We start from the raw sequence: 20,264 nt of genomic DNA, 5'->3' as shown, positions 1-20,264 counted from the left end.
CACACATCTGCTTCACAGTTTGACAATTTGGCTTCAGATAATGTGGAGATTGTAATGTTGAAATGTGAGTGTGTTGTGTTTGTATGTATGTATTACTGATAAATGATTTGTTTGTTTTGGGACCAGGGACCTCCAGGGCCCCCAGGAACACTCGGGCCTCCCGGAAATCCAGGGCCAAAGGTAATACACTCCACACGAACACAAACACACATCTGTTTCTGCAGCTTCTGTCTGTTTTGATTCCTTTGATTGTAAATGATACTGCGATTAAAATGATTACCGTTTAATCCTGTTTGCGCACTCAGTCATACTTTGATTGATTAATGAACATAATTTTAGATCTGTTTTGGCACCAAAAAAGACATGGAAATAGAAAAATGTATGCTCTCTCTTTATCTCAGGGCCCTGCGGGAAAAGTTGGCGATCCCGGACTTCCAGGAGAATCTGGAGAAAAGGTGGGATAAATTGTGGGCTCTTTGCACTTTGGAGTCTTGTTACCTTAAAAGCGTAAGAGGCATAAATCCAATGTCCAAAAGAGCAGCATTTATATGAAATAGAAATTTTTTGTAACATTATAAATGTCATTACTCTCACTTTAAATCAGTTTAATGCATCCTTGCTGAATAAAAGTATTAATTTCCTAAACTTTTGAATGGTAGCATGTCAGGGTTTTCACAAAAATATGAAGCAGTCAAAACATAACGATAATAATAATAACAACTGTTTTTTAAGCAGCAAATCAGCATATTAGAATCATTTCTGACGGCTCATGTGGCACTGAAGACTGGAGTAATGATGCTGAAAATTCAGCATTATATCACAGGAATAAATTACATTTTACAATATATTCACATAGAAAACACTCATTTGAAATTGTAATAATATTTCACAGTATTACTGTTTTTACTGTATTTTGACGAGCAGAAGAGACTTCTTTCAAAAACAAATTTAATTATTCCAAATTTTCTACTAGTAGTGTGTATATTATTTACACATGCTTATTTGGGCAACCTTGTAGTTGTTTTTTATTTTGTTAATTGTCTATTTTATGTTTATTGAACTAAATAGAAAATAACAAAATTAGGTTTTTAAACTGCATTCAAACGTCCAGAATTTTAGCAGCAGGTTTGAAAAAGTTCCATACAACACTATAAAATAAATTGAAAATAACAGCCCATATAACATTTAGTTTGACTTCTGGAGATTGCTAAACAACAATTTCCTCCTTTTCCTGCCCATTTGTTGGGGAAAAATTGCTACTTTTTAAGATCTCTAGGCCCTATTTTGTACCCTATTCATGAAAAGAGCCTGAAATTAGTGTTAACCCATTTCCCATAATTTTCTTGCTTGAGGTGCTATTATGCTGCGCTAAATAACTGTTGCTAAATCTGCTTTTCATTCAAGGCCCCAGAGCATCTGTAATGAGTAACACAGCGCATGTGTCGCAGTCTGAAGAGGAACCATATGACTATATTTGTATTGTTAAAGTTAGATAATGTCAGCCTGAGCTTGGCAGACACAGATGTGCTGTCACACGTCATTGGTCATAATTGCTGTTTGGCTGACTGGACTTGTGTAATAAAAAAAAAAGAATGTGAACTTGCTAGAAAGAATAAAACCGCCTGTGTGTTTGGACTCTTATTTTGTCTTTTCATTGTTTTTGCAGGGGTCACTCGGGTCTGTGGGGAACGCTGGGGCAGCAGGACTGATCGGAACGAGGGTGTGTGTTCAATACGATTATGAAACGTGGATTTGACGTATATGAATGCACAAAAACAACATTTTGTTTGTTTGCTACAGGGAGAACCGGGTTTAGAAGGAGAGGCTGGTCTGGCTGGCCCTGATGGTGCCAAGGTAATCAAATGTTCACAAGTATTCAAAAATACATTATTTAAGCCACAAAAAATGTAGAACAAAAAATGTGTTTTTTGAACAGGGTGAAAAGGGCGACATGGGCGGAGAGGGCGAGCAGGGTGTCAGAGGTGACCCGGGAATCAAGGGGAAAGAAGGGCCACCGGGCGACCCTGGGCTTACTGGCGTCAGAGTGAGTGATGCAGATATGAATCACACTCATACTTCATACTTCAAAACACGTACTGCATGCAGGGTTTTCAGCTAGTAAATAAAACGACAGTGCTAATTAGGGGGAGATTGGGGTTGTCCCATAATAAAGGCATTGCCCAGTAAAAACCAAAAGATTAGGCAATCTTAAAATGTACATATGAATAAAGATTTAATATTTATGAATAATATATATATATTTTCAAATCTTGTAGGTAACCTTTGTAACAGTGGACCGTTCATGCTTCACGCTTTGGATTATGATCAGTAAAAAATTTTTTTTTTTGCGTATTACAAATGACATATATCACAAAAAAACATTGGTGTTTTGTAGAAAATTTCAAAAAATGACACAAATCTCAACAATTATGCCTAAAAATGACCTACAGAACTTTGACCCTTCAGAAGAGTTATTGCATGGGGGAAAAAACTATTTTAGTATTATTTATAATAGTATTGATTAATATAGTTTTTAAATTTGCTTTTATATATTATTATCATTTTTAATTCATTACTTAATAATTTTTTTCATTTTAATTTTAGAATTTAGAATTACCGGTATATATTTTTAAATTTTAGCTTATTTAATATTTATATTTTAATATTTAATTGTGATTTTATCTTAAGTATTAGTAATTTTATATAATTTTGTATAAAGTTTTATATAATTTTGTATTTAGTAATAATTTTGTTTTAGTAATTCAAGTAACCTCAACTTACCTTGTTTCAGTTCATTTCCAAGACAATATTTTTGTAGCTGGAAATCTGCTCACAGACAATTTGCAGGCTATATATATTTTTTTTAATAATTCAGTCTTGCTCGAAAACTCCGGTTTGACGCACGCGGGTTCTCGCGTTATTTCCTTATCACTTCTCGCGTGTGTTTTGTTGTGAAACGTAGTTTGCGGACCAGACAGAGCTGTCGCCGATTCTTCCTTTATATTATATTATATTATATTATATTATATTATATTATGTTACTTCAGCTTTATTTCAGGTAACATAAACTATTTTAATAGTTTTAGTTATTATAATAGTAATAGATATAATTTTCTTTTTGCGAAATGATGGTGGGGGTTGTTTTCGTTGCTTTCCCTCATTTTTGCATGTGTGTTTTAGGGTCCTGAAGGAAAACCTGGTAAAAATGGTGAGAGAGGGAAGCCAGGGTTTAAGGTAAGACATTCCAGTTCAAGATAACATTTTGTTTGGTTGTAGTTATTCAATTATCTTTCATCTATTAAGCACAGTATTGACTGTGCTTTCACATTGCCTGCAGGGTGCCAAAGGTAACATCGGCCACCTGGGAGAGACTGGAGACATGGGAAAGATCGGACCAATCGGAACCACCGGACCAAAGGGCTCTCGAGGAACCATCGGACATGTGGTAAACAGATACATCAGTTCTCTGCTTTTAACCTGAACAAGAAACTTGTCTACCTCACCTTCTCTCTCATCTTTCGCATCTTTGTGCCATGCATGTTGGTAAAAAGCACAATACATTTGACATTGACTTTGACTTTCTGGCTGTGTCTCAGGGCGCTCCCGGGCGTATGGGGATGCAGGGAGATCCGGGCATATCAGGATATGAGGTGAGTGCTCACATCAGTGCGCTGATTTATCAACTCAAGTCCGCTAGTGCTTAAAAGCTCTTTCTTTCTCTACAGGGTCACAAGGGACCTCAAGGTCCAATAGTTGGTAAAAAGCACAATACATTTGACATTGACTTTGACTTTCTGGCTGTGTCTCAGGGCGCTCCCGGGCGTATGGGGATGCAGGGAGATCCGGGCATATCGGGATATGAGGTGAGTGCTCACATCAGTGCGCTGATTTATCAACTCAAGTCCGCTAGTGCTTAAAAGCTCTTTCTTTCTCTACAGGGTCACAAGGGACCTCAAGGTCCAATAGGACCCCCGGGACCAAGGGGTGAAAAGGTAAAACGTATTTATGACTCATTTTATTCATACATTTTTACATATGTGACCTGCACAATAACGTCACCCTTCATGGCTGAATCTATGCTAGACGTGGACCTGAATACGTAAAGCTTAGGTTTAAAATACATTGTTATTACTTCAAAGTGCCTTTAAATACCATGTCAAATGACTATTATAATGAAACAGCATCATAATATTATCATATTATATATTAACATATATCATTAGGCGCACTAATATGAACTGCTTTGAATCAGTTTTCTATAATCATCTGATGTTTTGCATTATGCAATGTTTTAGGGTGAACAGGGGGATGATGGGAAGGTGGAGGGTCCTACTGGTCCTCCAGGACTCCGAGTGAGTCTCTTTTATTATCATGTTTATATCTGTCTGTGATTTCCTCTAGTTTCATTAGCGATATTCGCAGCTTCATGCATGTGTTTGTGTATTTTCAGGGTCCAATTGGAAAGCGAGGAGACAGGGGCGAACCGGGAGATCCAGGATACGCGGTGAGATAAGAAAGCCTACTATTGTCTAACTGCATATGAAGCGCATTAGCTCATTTGACCATTCACCGTTTCCTATAATAGATTAACAACTGCCAACTGAGATGTTTAAAGGCATGTTTAGCATTGTTTTATATGGGAATTGGCTAAACATAAAAAATATGTTATAGATCACATGAAGATGAAAACCATTTCGAGACGGTTTTGATTTAGGTTCATTTTAGACTAAAATATCCACCAGCAAAAATATGGTTTGAGTGAAGATGTATGTGTTTTAATAGATAAATTATAGAGACTATATACAACATTATTAGCAATGTTTGCTAAGGAAAGCATCACTATTATTATAAATATTGCGCAAACTTTAGGAGTTTATACAGATGAAATGGTGCGATTTGCATGATCAAGCACCACTCTTCGGATTTTCTTCACAAAAATATCATTTTTATTTTTTATTATTGATTTATTTTGTAATAAATAAAGAAAATATGAATAAATACATTATTATAAATTTTCTTAAGTAACATTTCATATATAGTTTGCTTTATATTATGTGAACTTTTTTTGTTTGACAATTATTCTTGCAGTTCTTGAATAATTTTGTTAATTTAGTATCATTGCAATACTGTCACGGGGCTGACGAGACGAGAGGCGTGCGGATCCATGTGCAAGCTTTATTTAACAAGAGAAGTGGTAAAACACAGGCAGGGTCGATCAATGGCAAACAGGTATATGGCGGGCAAAACACAAGAATAGTCCTAGGGCTAGCGTAGGTCACTGATCGGCAGACAGAATCACAGGGGCGAGACGAGAGGGAAAAATCCAGGAAAACAGGCAAAGATCAGAAACCGCGAAAACAGGCAAGGCAAGGCAAAACAAGGAAAACACAGAGACTCGGAATGGGGTACGGGCTAAACAATACTCAGCAGAGAATGGCAGTTTGAGTGGGTGTTATATAGTGAGTGAGGTGATAAGAAACAGCTGTGTGCAATGAGTGCAATCAGTGCAGTGTGCAAACCGTGCAATGAATGATGGGATATGTAGTCCGGGGTGCTATGCAACAGTTTGTGTTGTGCGAGAGTCAATGTAATGGAAAGGGTGACCTCTGGTGGTGAAAGAACGGAAGTCCATGGACAGAGTTCGTGACAAATACTATTACACTTTTTATTACATTAGTATATAAACTTAAAATAAAATGAGAAATGTAATAAATGGTCAATTTTAGTTGTTGTAATTAAATAAATAATTTTTTTTGTATTTTAATGTTTATTTCACATGATGAAAATGTTTTTAATGGTTTTAGCACTGTTTTGTATATGCAGGGTCAGCAAGGTGTTGATGGTTTTCGAGGCAAACCTGGTGCTCCTGGACTACCTGTGCGTATAATATGATATCAGATCTTAATTACAGACATGCCTGCACAGAAGAACACATTTTTGTTTATTTTTGTAATACATTTTAGGGTGATCCTGGTCCACGTGGAATACAAGGCCCTAAAGGATCCAAAGGAGAACAGGTAACGCTATGATTGCAGCTCGTATGTGTGTTAGCATGTGTGTATATCTTTTGCTGGATTTCAGATTTCATTACTTATGTTTTGGAATGGCAGACGTAAACAACATGTGGTAGAAATCAGAGTCTTGTCACATACTTCAGCAACAGGGGTTAGATGTGTGTGTACGTTCATGCTGTATACGATTACTTCTGTGCCTGTGGTTTTCATCGTGGCATTGCCAAGCTTGGTTTTTCTCACATGCTTTGTTATTCTCTGTCACTTTCTCTCTGCCTCAAAGGGTCAGAAGGGTAAACAGGGTCAGCAGGGAGAGCCTGGCAGCAGAGGCTCACCGGTAAGAAGACACAGCTCTTTTGTTTTATTAGGGTGAATCTCACAAAGAAATACAGGTCTAATTTCTACTCAAATTTCAAAGAATTTATCATGGGTTTAGTTCCCAAGCAGCAAACAGACACAGTTAAAATGACTTGAAAAAACAGTAAGTTACTTTGGATAAAAGCATCTGCAAAACTTACTAAATGCCCAGTTTTCTCTGTATTTTCTCTTATCAGGGTGTTGATGGGTTGCCCGGCCCGAGAGGCACAGTGGGTCGAGAAGGACAGGAGGGCGTTCCTGGCACAGATGGGACCCCAGGAAAAGATGGAAGCAGAGGAATACCAGTACGAATTCATGATCGGATCTCTGATTCCTGACCTGATCTCTCTTTTCAGGTCTATTAGTTACATCTTTCTCTTTCTTTTAGGGCGATCAGGGAGATGATGGCGAGTTTGGTTTGCCTGGTAAAGCCGGAGCACCTGGCAAAGTTGGCGTTATCGGTTTACCAGGCCCACAGGGATCATTTGGTGCAAAGGTCAGAGAATCAAATTTGACCACGATTATCACTTATTAATATGTGACAATGGACCACAAAACCAGTCATAAGGGTCAATTTTTTGAAATTGAGATTTATACATCATCTGAAAGCTGAATAAATAAACTTTCCATTGATGTATGGTTTGTTAGGATAGGACAATATTTTGCAAAAAAATCAAAATACTGAGAAAATTGCCTTTAAAGTTGTCCAAATGAAGTTCTTAGCAATGCATATTACTAATCAAAAATTAAGTTTTGATATATTTACGGTAATAAACTTACAAAATATCTTCATGGGACATGATACGTACGTAATATCCTAATGATTTTTGGCATAAAATAAAAATCTATAATTTTGAGCCATACAATGTTTTTTTTGGCTATTGCTACAAATATACCCCAGCGACTTAAGACTGCTTTTGTGCTCCAGGGTCACATATGTTTGTTTGTTTTGTTTATTCACATCCTAGGAAAAATACAAAAATAATTTAATGAAAGAATAAAAGTTTAACACAGTTATCACATATTGATTGATTGATTGATTGATTGATCGTTAACATCCTAGACAAAATGCTAATAAAATATACCCCAGCGACTTAAGACTGCTTTTGTGCTCCAGGGTCACATATGTTTGTTTGTTTTGTTTATTCACATCCTAGGAAAAATACAAAAATAATTTAATGAAAGAATAAAAGTTTAACACAGTTATCACATATTGATTGATTGATTGATTGATTGATTGATCGTTAACATCCTAGACAAAATGCTAATAAATAAATAATGTAAAAATGGGTGCAAAGCTCAGAGAATAAAATTTGACCACAATTATAATATGTTTACTTATTTATTTATCATTAAATAATAAAGGAAAATATGTATTTATTTATTAAGAAAAAATATTGTATATTGTATTACATATATTATTATTTCTCTCGACTGGATCATATTGATGTATGTATTTGTTATATTTATGTATGAATAGGGTGAGAGGGGTCTTCCTGGTCATCCTGGCCCTTCAGGAAAGAGAGGTTTTAAGGGAGGAATGGGTCTTCCTGGATCTCAGGGAGACCGGGGTCCTAAGGGCCGACCTGTGAGTACAAAAATGCACCATAAATACTGTTATTCTTCACTGTGAACTCCCCAACCGACTGCATCCTGCTTACAAAAAACCCAGAGTTCATCTTGGAACAAAATATTAATAATAATCTTTGATTTAGGGTGACATCGGGGAACCCGGCTTTCCAGGGATGCTGGGAATGTTTGGACCGAAGGTGAGTTTTATCACCCATTGCCAGGTATCCCATTTAAACCATTATTCATGGTGAAAAACAGAAATGTGATCGTCCTTGTGCGTCTGCCCGAGAGCAACAAACAGAGATGAGATTTATCCGTTCTGAAAGAGGTCCTTCCTCTGGGAAGCGTGTTTTTATCCACACGCTCAAAGAGCGTCATAATTCACGCTCACACTGAGGGTGTATTTTTTGTCAAGGAGCAGAACTTTCTCTGAAAGCCACAGCCGTGAGCTCATAAAACAGGACAAGCGCTTGTGGTTGCGGCGTCCTAATTCATTCAAACTCATTCATGCCTCTGGTTTAACTAGATGAACTAGAGTTACGGAAAAATGGAGACCACCAGTGGTAGCCACACAAACACTGTGGTCCTGACAGTGATAAATAGACGCATGTTTAATAGTGTCTATGGCCACTGAACGTTCCACTCCATAAACCCTCTAGTGCTGCTCATAACACACACACAAACACACCAGCATTAATGTTGGGTTAGGCACAGCTGTGTGTTTGTTTATGAGGGCTTGATGTTTGGCTTGTTTATTCAGGGGCCTCCCGGAGACTTTGGACTGAAGGGCATTCAGGGGCCTAAAGGGCCACAGGGCAGCATGGTGAGCACATACACATCTATCTATCTATCTATAAATCAATCTAAAAATATCTACATAAATGTTTACACATAACTAGTCTACCAATTAACTGACTCGGATCACATGGCAGGTTTGATAGTGTTTTTGTTGTAATATTTCCATGTCATTTTCAGGGTAGAGGGGGTTTGGCTGGACCTGTCGGTGTGATCGGCCCTATCGGTAGTCCAGTGAGTATACTTCACTTTACACACAACTATAGTGAACAGTGAGTGTGTTGATATCTGCTGATCTCTGCTCTCACACTACCGTCTCTCTGTAGGGCCCGAGAGGAGACACTGGCAGCAAAGGAGAGATGGTGAGGCATGGATTTATTCTTTCTCTTCAGATCTTGATATCACAGTACTGTATATCTTACAGGTTTCTCATAAACACGTTCTTTTTTTTCACCCAGGGTGTTCAGGGACCTCGAGTGAGTCTTTACAGTGACACACGCAGCATTTCCCATCATCCACTGCTTGTGTTTATTTTAAGGCCGGTTGTCTGTTTGTAACTTGTTTATTTGTGTGTTTTCCAGGGTGCTCCTGGACCACGTGGACCTCAGGTAAAACACACACTTCTTTCTTTTAATAGACTCTCTCAGAAACACACATATTTACTTTAGCTTTTTAGTAGGACCTAGCATAGATGTCCAACGATTTGTGTCTAATCATAATGACAGCAGTCTAACCCAGAAACTGTTCCATTTTTAGAATGGTAATAAACCATTTTAAAACGTATATATTTTTTTTAATTGTCCCGAATGTCCCCAACAAAACATTTTGTCAGATTCTACTCGGTTGTAGAGACAATTTTGTCCCCAAACTGAAGTAACCCCATACACATCTAGCTCTACTAAGTTTAAATAATATCAGTATTATTCATTATGGTTGTGATTAATTGTTTTGCTATTCGGTTCTCTACAGGGTCCACCAGGAATCCCACTGGCTTTGGTAAGAATGTTCAATAACATTATTTATTTAAAATGATACATTTATTGGTTTATTTTTTTGATTTACTTTTTTCATTCATTTATTCACACATTCAGTGTTATATTCTGTGTATCTGCGTTATTAAGTTTGCTCATGTGCATGTATGTTGTAGAAACAAGATTTTGGTCTTGGATTGGCCCAGCCAGTTTTTATGGAGACACACTCACAGAAAATAGAGGTGAGATCATTCACACACACATACACACAAAGGACACAGCCTGTTTATTTAAAATAATTCACTATGGTTTTTGATGTTTTATTGGCCATTTACCCACCTAACAAAAATATGTTCTAAGAACGTTTTGCTAATGTTTCTATTAAGTTATGAAAATGTTATTTCTGAATGTTCTCTGAACATCCGGGTTTTTATTTTATTTTTAAAAACGTTTCTTTTTGGGGGAGTTATGCAAACACTAAGGGAACATTCCATTTTTTAAAAAATTTCAAACATGATGGGAATGTTACTTTTGAATGTTCTCTGAACATTCTAAAACAAGTAGTTTCAGAAGTTTCATTTCATTTCCGAAGTAAAACATTCTAATGAAAAATGTAAAAATAACATTTTTGTGCTAATATTTTGAGAACACTAGTAAAGACTATAAACATCTGAACGAACATTCTGTTAACATTACTAGAAGAATGTGAATTGTTCGTAACTTTGAAAGAACCTTGGCAGAACGTTAAAGCAAAGTTGTGCTGTTGACTGTGTTTCTCGATGCTCTCTCAGGCTCGGGGTCTGATGGACATGCCCATGTTGGATCAGGCTCCAGAGATCCTGCGGACTCTCCATTACCTGAGCTCTCTGGTCCACAGCCTGAAGAACCCACTGGGCACACGAGATCATCCAGCTCGACTCTGCAAGGACCTGCACGACTGCCGGGACACGCTCTACGATGGTGCGTGTGTGTTGGGCCTGAAAAGAGCTAAATACCACCTATAGCATCTGTAGATAGTTGTAATAATTAAGCATTTATCATTTTCATATTTCAGTCTTTCAAATGGCATGTTATGTTTTGCTAATATATTTGTGTTCTGTTATTTTCAGGCACTTATTGGATCGACCCAAACCTGGGCTGCTCCTCAGACTCTATAGAAGTGACGTGCAATTTCACCGGTGGCGGACGTACCTGCCTCAGGCCCATCACCACAGCCAAGGTCCGCAACATTCAGATGTTACATCATTCTTTTTTTATTTGACAAATGCATGTCCTTGTATCTTGAGAGGATTTGTTTACAAAAGAAGTTCATAATCATGCTTTTCCATTGTCTGGTTGCAGCTGGAGTTCAGTGTCGGACGCGTCCAGCTGAACTTCCTGCATCTGCTGAGTGCCGGATCGGAGCAACGAATCACTATCCACTGCTTGAACGTGACAATCTGGAGCCACGCCCCCTCCGAGCCTCCGTCCCAGAATGCAGTTCGGTTCCAGGCGTGGACCGGAGAGACGCTGGAGCCGGATGTGTTAGCAGACACCTGCTGGGTGAGCGTTCCCTTCAAAAAGCTAGCAACCACCCGGCAACCATCCAAAACACCTTAGCAACCTTCACTTAAAAATAGCCACAGCAATTAAAAACATAACTGTTTCTGTCAAGGTGCATGTTAAACGGAGTCTGATTAGCATTTGAGAGTTTTATTATTGATGGAAAATGGAGGAATTTGATAGTCATGGTTTTTTGTTTTAGCACAAAAAAAGCATAACTAAAGAATAAATACAGACTTGTACATATAAGTAGGAATGAAAAACACCAGTTATAAAAATTACAAAAAAAAAAGAATAAGAAATCATTATAATCTAATATATAATTATAACAAAAAATAAAATATATAACAATTATATATAACTATTATATATATATAACAGTTATATAACAAAATATGTTTTGCCTGTTTATCCAAATATAAATAAATGATATATTTAAATGTGTGCAATTTAATTTAAATACATGTAAATAAATAAAATAAGTTTTTTATTAGTCAGTAGTTTTATATAGTTGTTATATTTATTAGTTTTAATTTATTTTTTAAACATTTCTGTTTAGCTAAAACAATTTATTATTGTTTTAGTTTTAGTCATTTGAATACTTTAACCTAAGCATTAATTTCTGTTTGTTGCCAAGGCAGCATTTTTTTTCATCTAATATTTATATTTATATGTAATTTTATTTCAGAAAGAAATAACCATTTTTTAATCTAATTTAATTTAGTCACAAATTAATTTCCTATAGTCACTTTTGTATGCATGTCTTCACTGATTAGGTGTTTTGTATTTTATAGCAACTGAATGGTCGCTGGCAACACGCTGACTTCCTGTTCCGGGTGTCGGACCCTGCCTTACTTCCTGTCGTACGCATAGGCAACTTACCAAAGACAACGGCCTCATCGCGCTTTCACCTAGAAGTCGGACCTGTGTGCTTCCTGTAGTGTGTGTGATATTATGAGTGTGTGTGCTCGTCAAACACACAGGCCCCGCCCACATCCCGCCCCCTTCGACATTCAGACACTGATTGGACTGCAGAAACAGAAAGAGGTGGTGTGGGCGGGGCTTTGGGGGATTTAGCACTAGAAACTCCTACAGTGTAAAGGAAATCCCGCCCCTACCAGCCATGGATGTCCAATCAGATTTGACTCCTCTATAAAACAAGCCAATCATCTTGCAGGGACGAACACTCAGGACATCCGGGCCGGAGAAACTGCCAAGCCCTCTGGTTCTGTCTTTCTCTCTTCTTCTCTGTCTGTCTCGGCCTATATCTTTGGTGCTTGCTCTCTTTCGAATTATTATTAATAATAATAATAATAATAAGTTATTATAATACTTGTGCTTTTCAGCAGAATCAGCCGTTTATTGAAGAGATTAATTAAGATCATTGGGAGGTATTATATGTACATATACACTTATTGTTTATCTGATCTTTTATATGGTAATTTTGTCACATGTAAAAAAAAAATGCTAAAGTGCAATAGGAAAACGAAAAAATAATTGATTATTGATTATATATTAAGTGTGTGTCTCATTAAGGAAGGTTTTTCAGGGGTGTTGTCATTCAAACGTGTCATTTTAACAATAAAAGTATCGGTATCGGGCGAGTACTGGAAAAAGTGGTATCGGTGCATCCCTACTCACGCTTTAGTTCTGCATATGCACTAAGAACGATAAAAGTGATAAATACAAAGGGGGCGTGTCCTGAACTAGTGTCATTTTAACACTCCATCAGACAGGGAAGTGTGTGTGTGTTTGTGTAAATGAGTTTTGGAAGTGACTGTGAGTGTGTGTGTGTGTGTTTATGTGACGGATCAGTAAACAAATGAAGGTGCATGTTTCTAGCAAACGTACAGACACACCTGTGCATATCAACATACATGGCCCTTGTTTTTAAAACAGCCTGCCACTTTAAGGGGGCGTGTCTCAATCAAATGGGTGTGTCTTGTTCAAAGGGTTTAAAAGGGTGAATCCCTCATGAAAACACATCTGGGTCATGTTTCACCTAAAAAGAGAAGGAAAGCACAAATTTGCATGGTGACATTTTTGTGACACATATTCACCCCCCAAAAATATGCATTTTCACATTTTTATAGTTACTATTATAATTTGGATTATTTGCTATGAAGATTATTACAGTAATACATACATTTTTAATTGCTGAAATATTACAGTATAACAGTAATGAGTATTTCAGGCAAAAATGTGGTTAATTTTCATGAAAATGTCACAATGCAAAAAGTGGACCTAAAAGGCTTTCTTTTGACTATGCAAATGTAATTTTTTATTTCGTTTTTTCTTTCTTTTCTTTTTTTTCCTTATTGATGCTGTTCAACAAGAGAGAAAAAATAACGTTTTGGCAAAGACATTACTTATGGAAACTTGTTTCCGATTTTTTTTTTTAAAAAGCGACTTTATCTCACAAAAAAAGTCAGAGAAATAAGGTCAGAATTGGGAGGATATTGACTTGAAATTCTGAGTAAAAAGTCAAAATTACGAGATTTTGCAAAATTGCAAGAAAGTCAGAATTTTTAGTTTATATCTCGCAATTTTTTTTTTCGCCACAGAATAAAAGTTTAAAAAAGGTTTAGTAATTGCAACTTTTTATCTCAAAATTCAGACACTTTTCTTGCAAGCCTGAGGGGGGAAAAGTCGCAGTTAGCTTTTTTTTTTTATTTTTTTTATCCATCGTTTTTTACTCTCAAGCACAAAATATCACAGTAGTTTTTGTATTTCTTTTGATTTTGGGGTAAAATATGACTTAAGTCGTGTTCTTGACAGGTCTTTGTGAGATACACCCATTAAAGGTTTATCTCGGTAACAGTGGTGCTAATTTGAAGCTGTTGTGAAGTCGATGCTTTTGTTTAGTGCCGGTGTTATTCTGAATTATGATGTTAGTGTGGATTTTGTGTACTTTAAAGGTGCTCTCGGAAATACAAGCCAAAATACGTTTAATCCAAATGCGTCATTCAATCTGAGCGTTTGCAGCACATCTGCGCACACCTGCATGTTGAATGCACGACGCGACAAGCTTGTGCGCTTTCCTCTGTGGTACAGAAGTTTTGTACTTTCACCTCACTAGCACAATCTAATGCCTTCTGTAAGGAAAAACATTTCTGTAGCTGGAATTGCCATCAGAAAGTGCATCATCACGTGCAAATAATGATCGTAATCTCGATATATCGCGTTACAAGATGGAAACGGTAGTGGTGTTCTGTTCGAAGCTTTTTGTTTCTTTATTCTTCATGACCGTGTGTATAGTTCTGCAGGCTTTGATGTATACAGTGAGTCCCTTTTGCTAATTTAATGTTATTTAAATGTTACAAACGCGCTTTTAACCAAATTCTCTGGTGTGACAGAGTTTCCCTCCTGGTAACTTAATTATCCGTATGCCAACTGCTCTTACGGTTGATAGATTTATTTTATGTGTAAATTTGGGGTTCCAGAGAACAATATATTGCTTTTTCAATCTGTTTTTATTTTTCTATCCTGTTTATTTTTGTCTATAATATTAATAATGATAATAATCTAAAGTCGTACTGTACCAGGACTGTGTTCTATATTATTTCTAAAGTTCTACGATGAATTTTAAAACATGTGAACGTTCAGTGTCAGAAGGTTGGAATTCTGATTACCTCAAGGCTCTGCCATTTCTGTTTGTGAAAATTCACCTCTCAAATTCAAGGCTCAGTAAGCTCATCTCTTGTCGGCTTCATCGTAATCAGTTTCTTCTCTGAACGCGTCCTCCGTTTTGCTCAGTGTTGTTCTTCGCGTCAGTTTTCCGTAGGCTACTTGGTTAAATATGTGGATTCTGAATTGGAATTAATGCTTACATACCCAATAAAGATGTTCTTACAACAAATTCTTCGTTTGGTGCCATTGATTGATTAGTACAAACCAACAGACTTTAGTCAGGTTTGAGGCATTTTGAATCTTAACGAGTATGAAAACGAGGCTGAGGGTGTAAAGGTCCTAGATCAAGTAATTTCCACAATTCACAACTTGCAAAACTGTCGATGGAGTTTTTGTCTACTGAAAGTTTATTAACCTGAAAGAAGTTTCGTCGTGTGAACAATCGTTATGTTGTTAAACACCAGTCAAATTCGTTGAACGCGTTGTGTACTTCAGTCCCTCACAGCCTCATTTCCATTCCCGTCAAAAATTATATATAGTGGTATTGACCAAAATCTATACAGATATTATTACTGACCTATATAATAATAATATAAAATAGGGTCTATTATGAATCAGTGGACACTATTTTTAATGTAAGAACGGGCGCAGCCATTTGCACAAGGCTTCCGTCCGTTATCATCTGCTTCCTGTTATTTTTAGCTGTACGAAACACCTTGTTACCTTGCTTAATATTGCAAATTGGTACATCTTATATTTTTTTAATTGTAAACACTGTTGCGCAAATCGTTTTACCTCTTACAGCACTTATTCTTGTTACCTTGGCAGCTAATAAATCAGAAGACTTGCGCATTCACATAAAATAGCATAAATCAGCACTGCAAAGTAAGGTGGATAAATCAAATGGTAATAAGTTAGAACATACATTTAAAAAATCAAGATCTTTATTTTTCATCCTGGTAGCCATAAAATTCCCAGGATCACGCCAAGGAAAAAAATATATGATTTCATACCACAAGTATTTCTTTGTCCATTTATTAAAAACATGCAACATTACCAAACAGGTTATTTAAATACAAACCTTTATTTTGTATTTTAGACTTGATTTCCAGTGATTGCTTGTTGGGTTTAATACAAATGAATACAGAGACAGTCGGGCACTGACAAGACAATGAACAATTTAAAACACTTCAACAAGTTCTTCAACCCAATGTGTTGCAACAGCAGCGATTTGAATTAAAAAATAGTTGCATTAAAAAACTCTTCTGACCTTGTTCTACATACGAAGATTAATAGTATTTAACCTGATGACGGTTTTACCTGCTTTACTGGCACATATTAAGTGCTGACAAACACAGTACACTCCAAAAAATAATAATAAAATCCATACAAATATAAGCTTATAAGCACATTACATTTTCAAGTTTGTTGTTGTTTGGCAAGAATGCAAAATGTTCTAGGGTGAAAAAACACACACACTGGCCTCAAACTATCACCTGATAAACTATACTGTGTAGTCTGTATTATCCTTCTTTTTTTCAAAAACAAACTTCACCAAGATTGACAATCAGTGTTGATCGAACTGGATTTAGATGTACCTGATGTCAAATAGTTGAATAGATTCACTCACGCTTTAGTTCTGCATATGCACTAAGAACGATAAAAGTGATAAATACAAAGGGGGCGTGTCCTGAACTGGAGTGGGCGGAGCCATGGAGGTCGTGTCCACAGAGAGCATGCTCCAACAGCAGGTGAGTCTCAGGTGTGATGCCTGCAACACACGTCTCAATCCATTACTGCACAATTGACAGTTTGAAGTAAAACTAAAAACTTTTTGGGATAACTGAATTAGAGATACATATTTACTTACCTTGGCGACTAACCGAAATAAGTTTAAGTACTAAAATGACTAAAACCAAAACTGAAATCAAAATAAATTAAAACTATAATCAACTAACACAAATTAAAATTGGAACTAAAAATATATTTTAAAAAATTAATAATGCAATAATGGTATATAAATATTACAGTAAGGCTGATAACTGATGACAAAGTTATAAGATCTCTATACGTTTTGGTTTTTTTTACACAAATTTGGGTTAAATTGCTTCATCATATAACATATATAACATTTGAGTTATTATGTGACAACAGTAGCACATAACATCTACTCTTTTATTTTATGTTGAGGCAACCTATGTTTCATTCATCTCTCACACTGTAAACTCTGACTTTAAATGCTGATGATGCAGGACGTCCTCAGTCTTTTCTATTACACCTGAATCTAAAACAGATATTTTATTACGTAATATTTTGTCATAAAATATTACATAACTTAATGAATTACAATTGCTTTAAAAAAAAGAATCTACTACAGCTGAAACAGCAGCACCTTAATCTAAAAAATAAGAAGTCTCTTACCAAGGCTGCATTTATTTGATCAAAAATACAGTAAAAACAACATTGTGAAATATTACAATTCAAAAAAAAAAAAAACTAAAGTTTTCTATTTAAATATATTTTAAACTGTAATTTATTTCTGTGATGCGCAGCTGAATTTTCAGCATCATTACTCAAGTCTTCAGTGTCACATGATCTTCAGAAATCATTCTAATATGCTGATTTGCTGCTCAAGAAAAATTTCTGATTATTATCAGTTAAAAACAGTTGTGCTGCTTCATATTTCAGGATTCTTAGATAAATATAAAGTTCTAAAACAGCGTTTATTTGAAATAGAAATCATTTGTAACATTATACATGTCTTTACTGTCATTTTCACATCAGTTTATTTGCCCTTGCTTATTAAAAGTAGCCTATTTGAAACAAACAAACAAACAAAAAACCTTAGTGACCTCAAACTTTTAAACAGTAGTGTATGCCTCTATAACTACATGAAAATATATATCTGCTTTTATATATTTTAGGAAGTTAGTCTCTTCAGCATAAAAGTGTGTAATCCCCAGTCCTCTGTGCCTGTGATCTGTCAATCAATGACTCCCGCTCTTATATGGTCACAGAAATACACGTGCCATTATTGATGAGCAGTGTCCTGTTTCCATCATTACACAATGAGTCGATACAGAGCACGGGAATATAAAGAGGGCCAAAATAAAAATAAGGACTTTTTTATTGAAATGGGGGTTATTTTAATAAGAAATATAACACAAATGTGACCCTGGACCACAAAACCAGTCATCAGGGTCTAAATCTATAAACCTTACATATTTATTCATAATCAAAACAATGTAAGTTTCCAAACAAAATAAATCCATTTTACTTGCAAAAACGTTCACTTTCAGATTAAAAAAAGTGATCAGTTTTTCATGCTGCAATGGTTCAATTGACTTACATATATGTGACCCTGGACCACAAAACCAGTTATAAGGGTCAATTTTTTTTTAATTTTTGAAATATTTGGCCGAGATGCAACTATTTTAAAATCTGCAATCTGAAGGGTGCAAAAAAAATCTAAATATTGAGAAAATCGCCTTTAAAGTTGTCCAAATGAAGCTCTTAGCAATGCATAAAATGAAGTTTTGATATATTTACGGTAAGAACTTTACAAAATATCTTCATGGAACATGATCTTTACTTAATATCCTAATGATTTTTGGCATAAAAGAAAAATCGATCATTTTGACCCGTACAGTGCATTGTTGGTTATTGCTACAAATTGTGCTCCACTGGTTTTGAAACTCACTGTGCTGTGACCATTCCTCCCAGAGATGCTGAAGTTCCTCATCGTGTTCATGAGTGTGATCTGGAGTAAAACACATCACACAACTTTTTAATAAGCGAAATTAGACATTACCCCGCCCTTAACCTTGAACTTGAAGATGACAGACAGAATCCAAGAAGTTCAAGACTTATAAATGAAGCGTTAAGAGCAGAGGAGGGTCTCGAACCGTCGCTGTGCTGGAACAGGAGCTGCCGCAGCTCTCGCAGGGCTCTCGTCAGGTTCTCCAGCTGGTCGTGGAGGTGGATGTTCTCCTCAATCAGAGCGTGGATGGTGTCCTGCAGCTCAAACGCTCGACAGCACACACTCAGCAGCACACAAACACACACACAGCGCAGAGCCGGCGAGCGACGCATCCTGAACACACACACACACACACACACACACCTGACATCAGAACGACATCTTCACATGAACACACTCGCAGTGGAGCTTCTGCAGGCTGAGGACACACTCATCTGACAGTCAGCGAGAGAGAGGACTGTTCTCTGCTTTATCCTGATCAATTCAATCATTAGGCGAACTCATGAATCAGAGCGCGGTCATAGATTCTACTGATGCCGGATAAACCCCAGAGCTGCACTGCAGTGTCACCACACTTCACTCAGCAAAACCAGCGATTAACAGATCTACTGTAAATAAAAGAGGTCCAAACAACTCATCTGTCGTGTTATTCACTAAAACTATTAGAAATTGTTTTCGGTAATTGAAATTAAGACGAAATAAAGCGGATTGAAAAATAAATTAAAGCTATATGGAAATATTAAAATAATAAATAGTATTACTAAAATTAAAATGAAACGTATCGCATTAAAATACAAAATAATACAAATGAAATACTTTGATAGTACATAAGTTTTCGTAAATAACCAATAAAAAAAACGACATACCTATATTTCTTTAAAGAAATACACAAACTAAAATGAAATCTGAAATTAAGAGCTAATTCAATATTAATATATACTATAGGAACCTCTAAAATAAATACTTTGCTATACTCCAAGCAAATGAGATTAGAGCGCTGCAGCAGAGGGGAAGATTTTCTGTGAATTACACTATTAATCAAATAAGAATATATGGTGCAAGTTTTAAGGACAGGTTTAGAATGACATTAGAGTGAGTGAACAAAGCATGCTCAGTTCTGGGTGAATTAAGCTTTCTGCTGATTAGCTTATAGACTTTAAGACCACAATGGTTAAAACAAGGACACCAGCAGGAATTTCCGGATACATGTACATCTATTTTACATTTAAAATTTGGTTAGGCAACATACTTACACCATGTAAAGAAAAAAAGCTAAGTGAAAAATCACTCTGCAGTGCACAGAAGAAAAACTTACATAAAACATCTTGTTCAATGGCCACAATGCTTTAGCTTGACTAAAGCATGCCATTAAATACAGATGTAATGACGAAAAATCCATTTAACATTTATCTGCTTTTAGTCCAGCATTTAGATAAATAAAATGCATAACCAAGAAAAATTAAGCCACCTTTAAACCAATCCAAATTTGATGAATGCCCTCAAGTAACAGTAAAAAAAAAAAACCCAAATACTATTGTATATGTACACTTGCTTCAAAAGTAACTTCAGGTTCAATGCATTGCATGTGTGTGTGAGAACTGATACAAATGAGACCTGGAAATAAAG

The 20,264-nt window shown here is 36.2% G+C and overlaps 1 protein-coding gene across 1 annotated transcript in view; it reads left to right on the top strand.

Moving 5' to 3' along the window:
- Nucleotides 1-12,819, top strand: part of col27a1a (collagen, type XXVII, alpha 1a) — a 57,696-nt gene extending 44,877 nt beyond the window's left edge. Inside the window, exons 33-61 of the mRNA XM_016548588.1 lie at nt 127-180; nt 402-455; nt 1,667-1,720; nt 1,801-1,854; nt 1,937-2,044; nt 3,181-3,234; nt 3,338-3,445; nt 3,597-3,650; nt 3,939-3,992; nt 4,296-4,352; nt 4,451-4,504; nt 5,824-5,877; nt 5,964-6,017; nt 6,295-6,348; nt 6,566-6,673; nt 6,757-6,864; nt 7,849-7,956; nt 8,084-8,137; nt 8,701-8,763; nt 8,916-8,969; nt 9,062-9,097; nt 9,194-9,211; nt 9,317-9,343; nt 9,705-9,731; nt 9,883-9,948; nt 10,498-10,666; nt 10,816-10,925; nt 11,048-11,248; nt 12,043-12,819. Of these exons, the coding sequence (XP_016404074.1) occupies nt 127-180; nt 402-455; nt 1,667-1,720; nt 1,801-1,854; nt 1,937-2,044; nt 3,181-3,234; nt 3,338-3,445; nt 3,597-3,650; nt 3,939-3,992; nt 4,296-4,352; nt 4,451-4,504; nt 5,824-5,877; nt 5,964-6,017; nt 6,295-6,348; nt 6,566-6,673; nt 6,757-6,864; nt 7,849-7,956; nt 8,084-8,137; nt 8,701-8,763; nt 8,916-8,969; nt 9,062-9,097; nt 9,194-9,211; nt 9,317-9,343; nt 9,705-9,731; nt 9,883-9,948; nt 10,498-10,666; nt 10,816-10,925; nt 11,048-11,248; nt 12,043-12,189 (2,163 nt within the window). The 3' untranslated portion in view covers nt 12,190-12,819. The remainder of the gene's footprint in view (nt 1-126; nt 181-401; nt 456-1,666; nt 1,721-1,800; nt 1,855-1,936; nt 2,045-3,180; nt 3,235-3,337; nt 3,446-3,596; nt 3,651-3,938; nt 3,993-4,295; nt 4,353-4,450; nt 4,505-5,823; nt 5,878-5,963; nt 6,018-6,294; nt 6,349-6,565; nt 6,674-6,756; nt 6,865-7,848; nt 7,957-8,083; nt 8,138-8,700; nt 8,764-8,915; nt 8,970-9,061; nt 9,098-9,193; nt 9,212-9,316; nt 9,344-9,704; nt 9,732-9,882; nt 9,949-10,497; nt 10,667-10,815; nt 10,926-11,047; nt 11,249-12,042) is intronic.
- Nucleotides 12,820-20,264: the final 7,445 nt, after the last annotated feature.

This window comes from Sinocyclocheilus rhinocerous, unplaced genomic scaffold, assembly GCF_001515625.1.
Source record: "Sinocyclocheilus rhinocerous isolate Xijiao unplaced genomic scaffold, SAMN03320098_v1.1 scaffold284, whole genome shotgun sequence".
NCBI classification, from domain to species: domain Eukaryota; kingdom Metazoa; phylum Chordata; class Actinopteri; order Cypriniformes; family Cyprinidae; genus Sinocyclocheilus; species Sinocyclocheilus rhinocerous.
The sequence above is the reverse complement of the archived record's forward strand: the minus strand, read 5'-3'. Positions and strand labels throughout refer to the sequence as shown.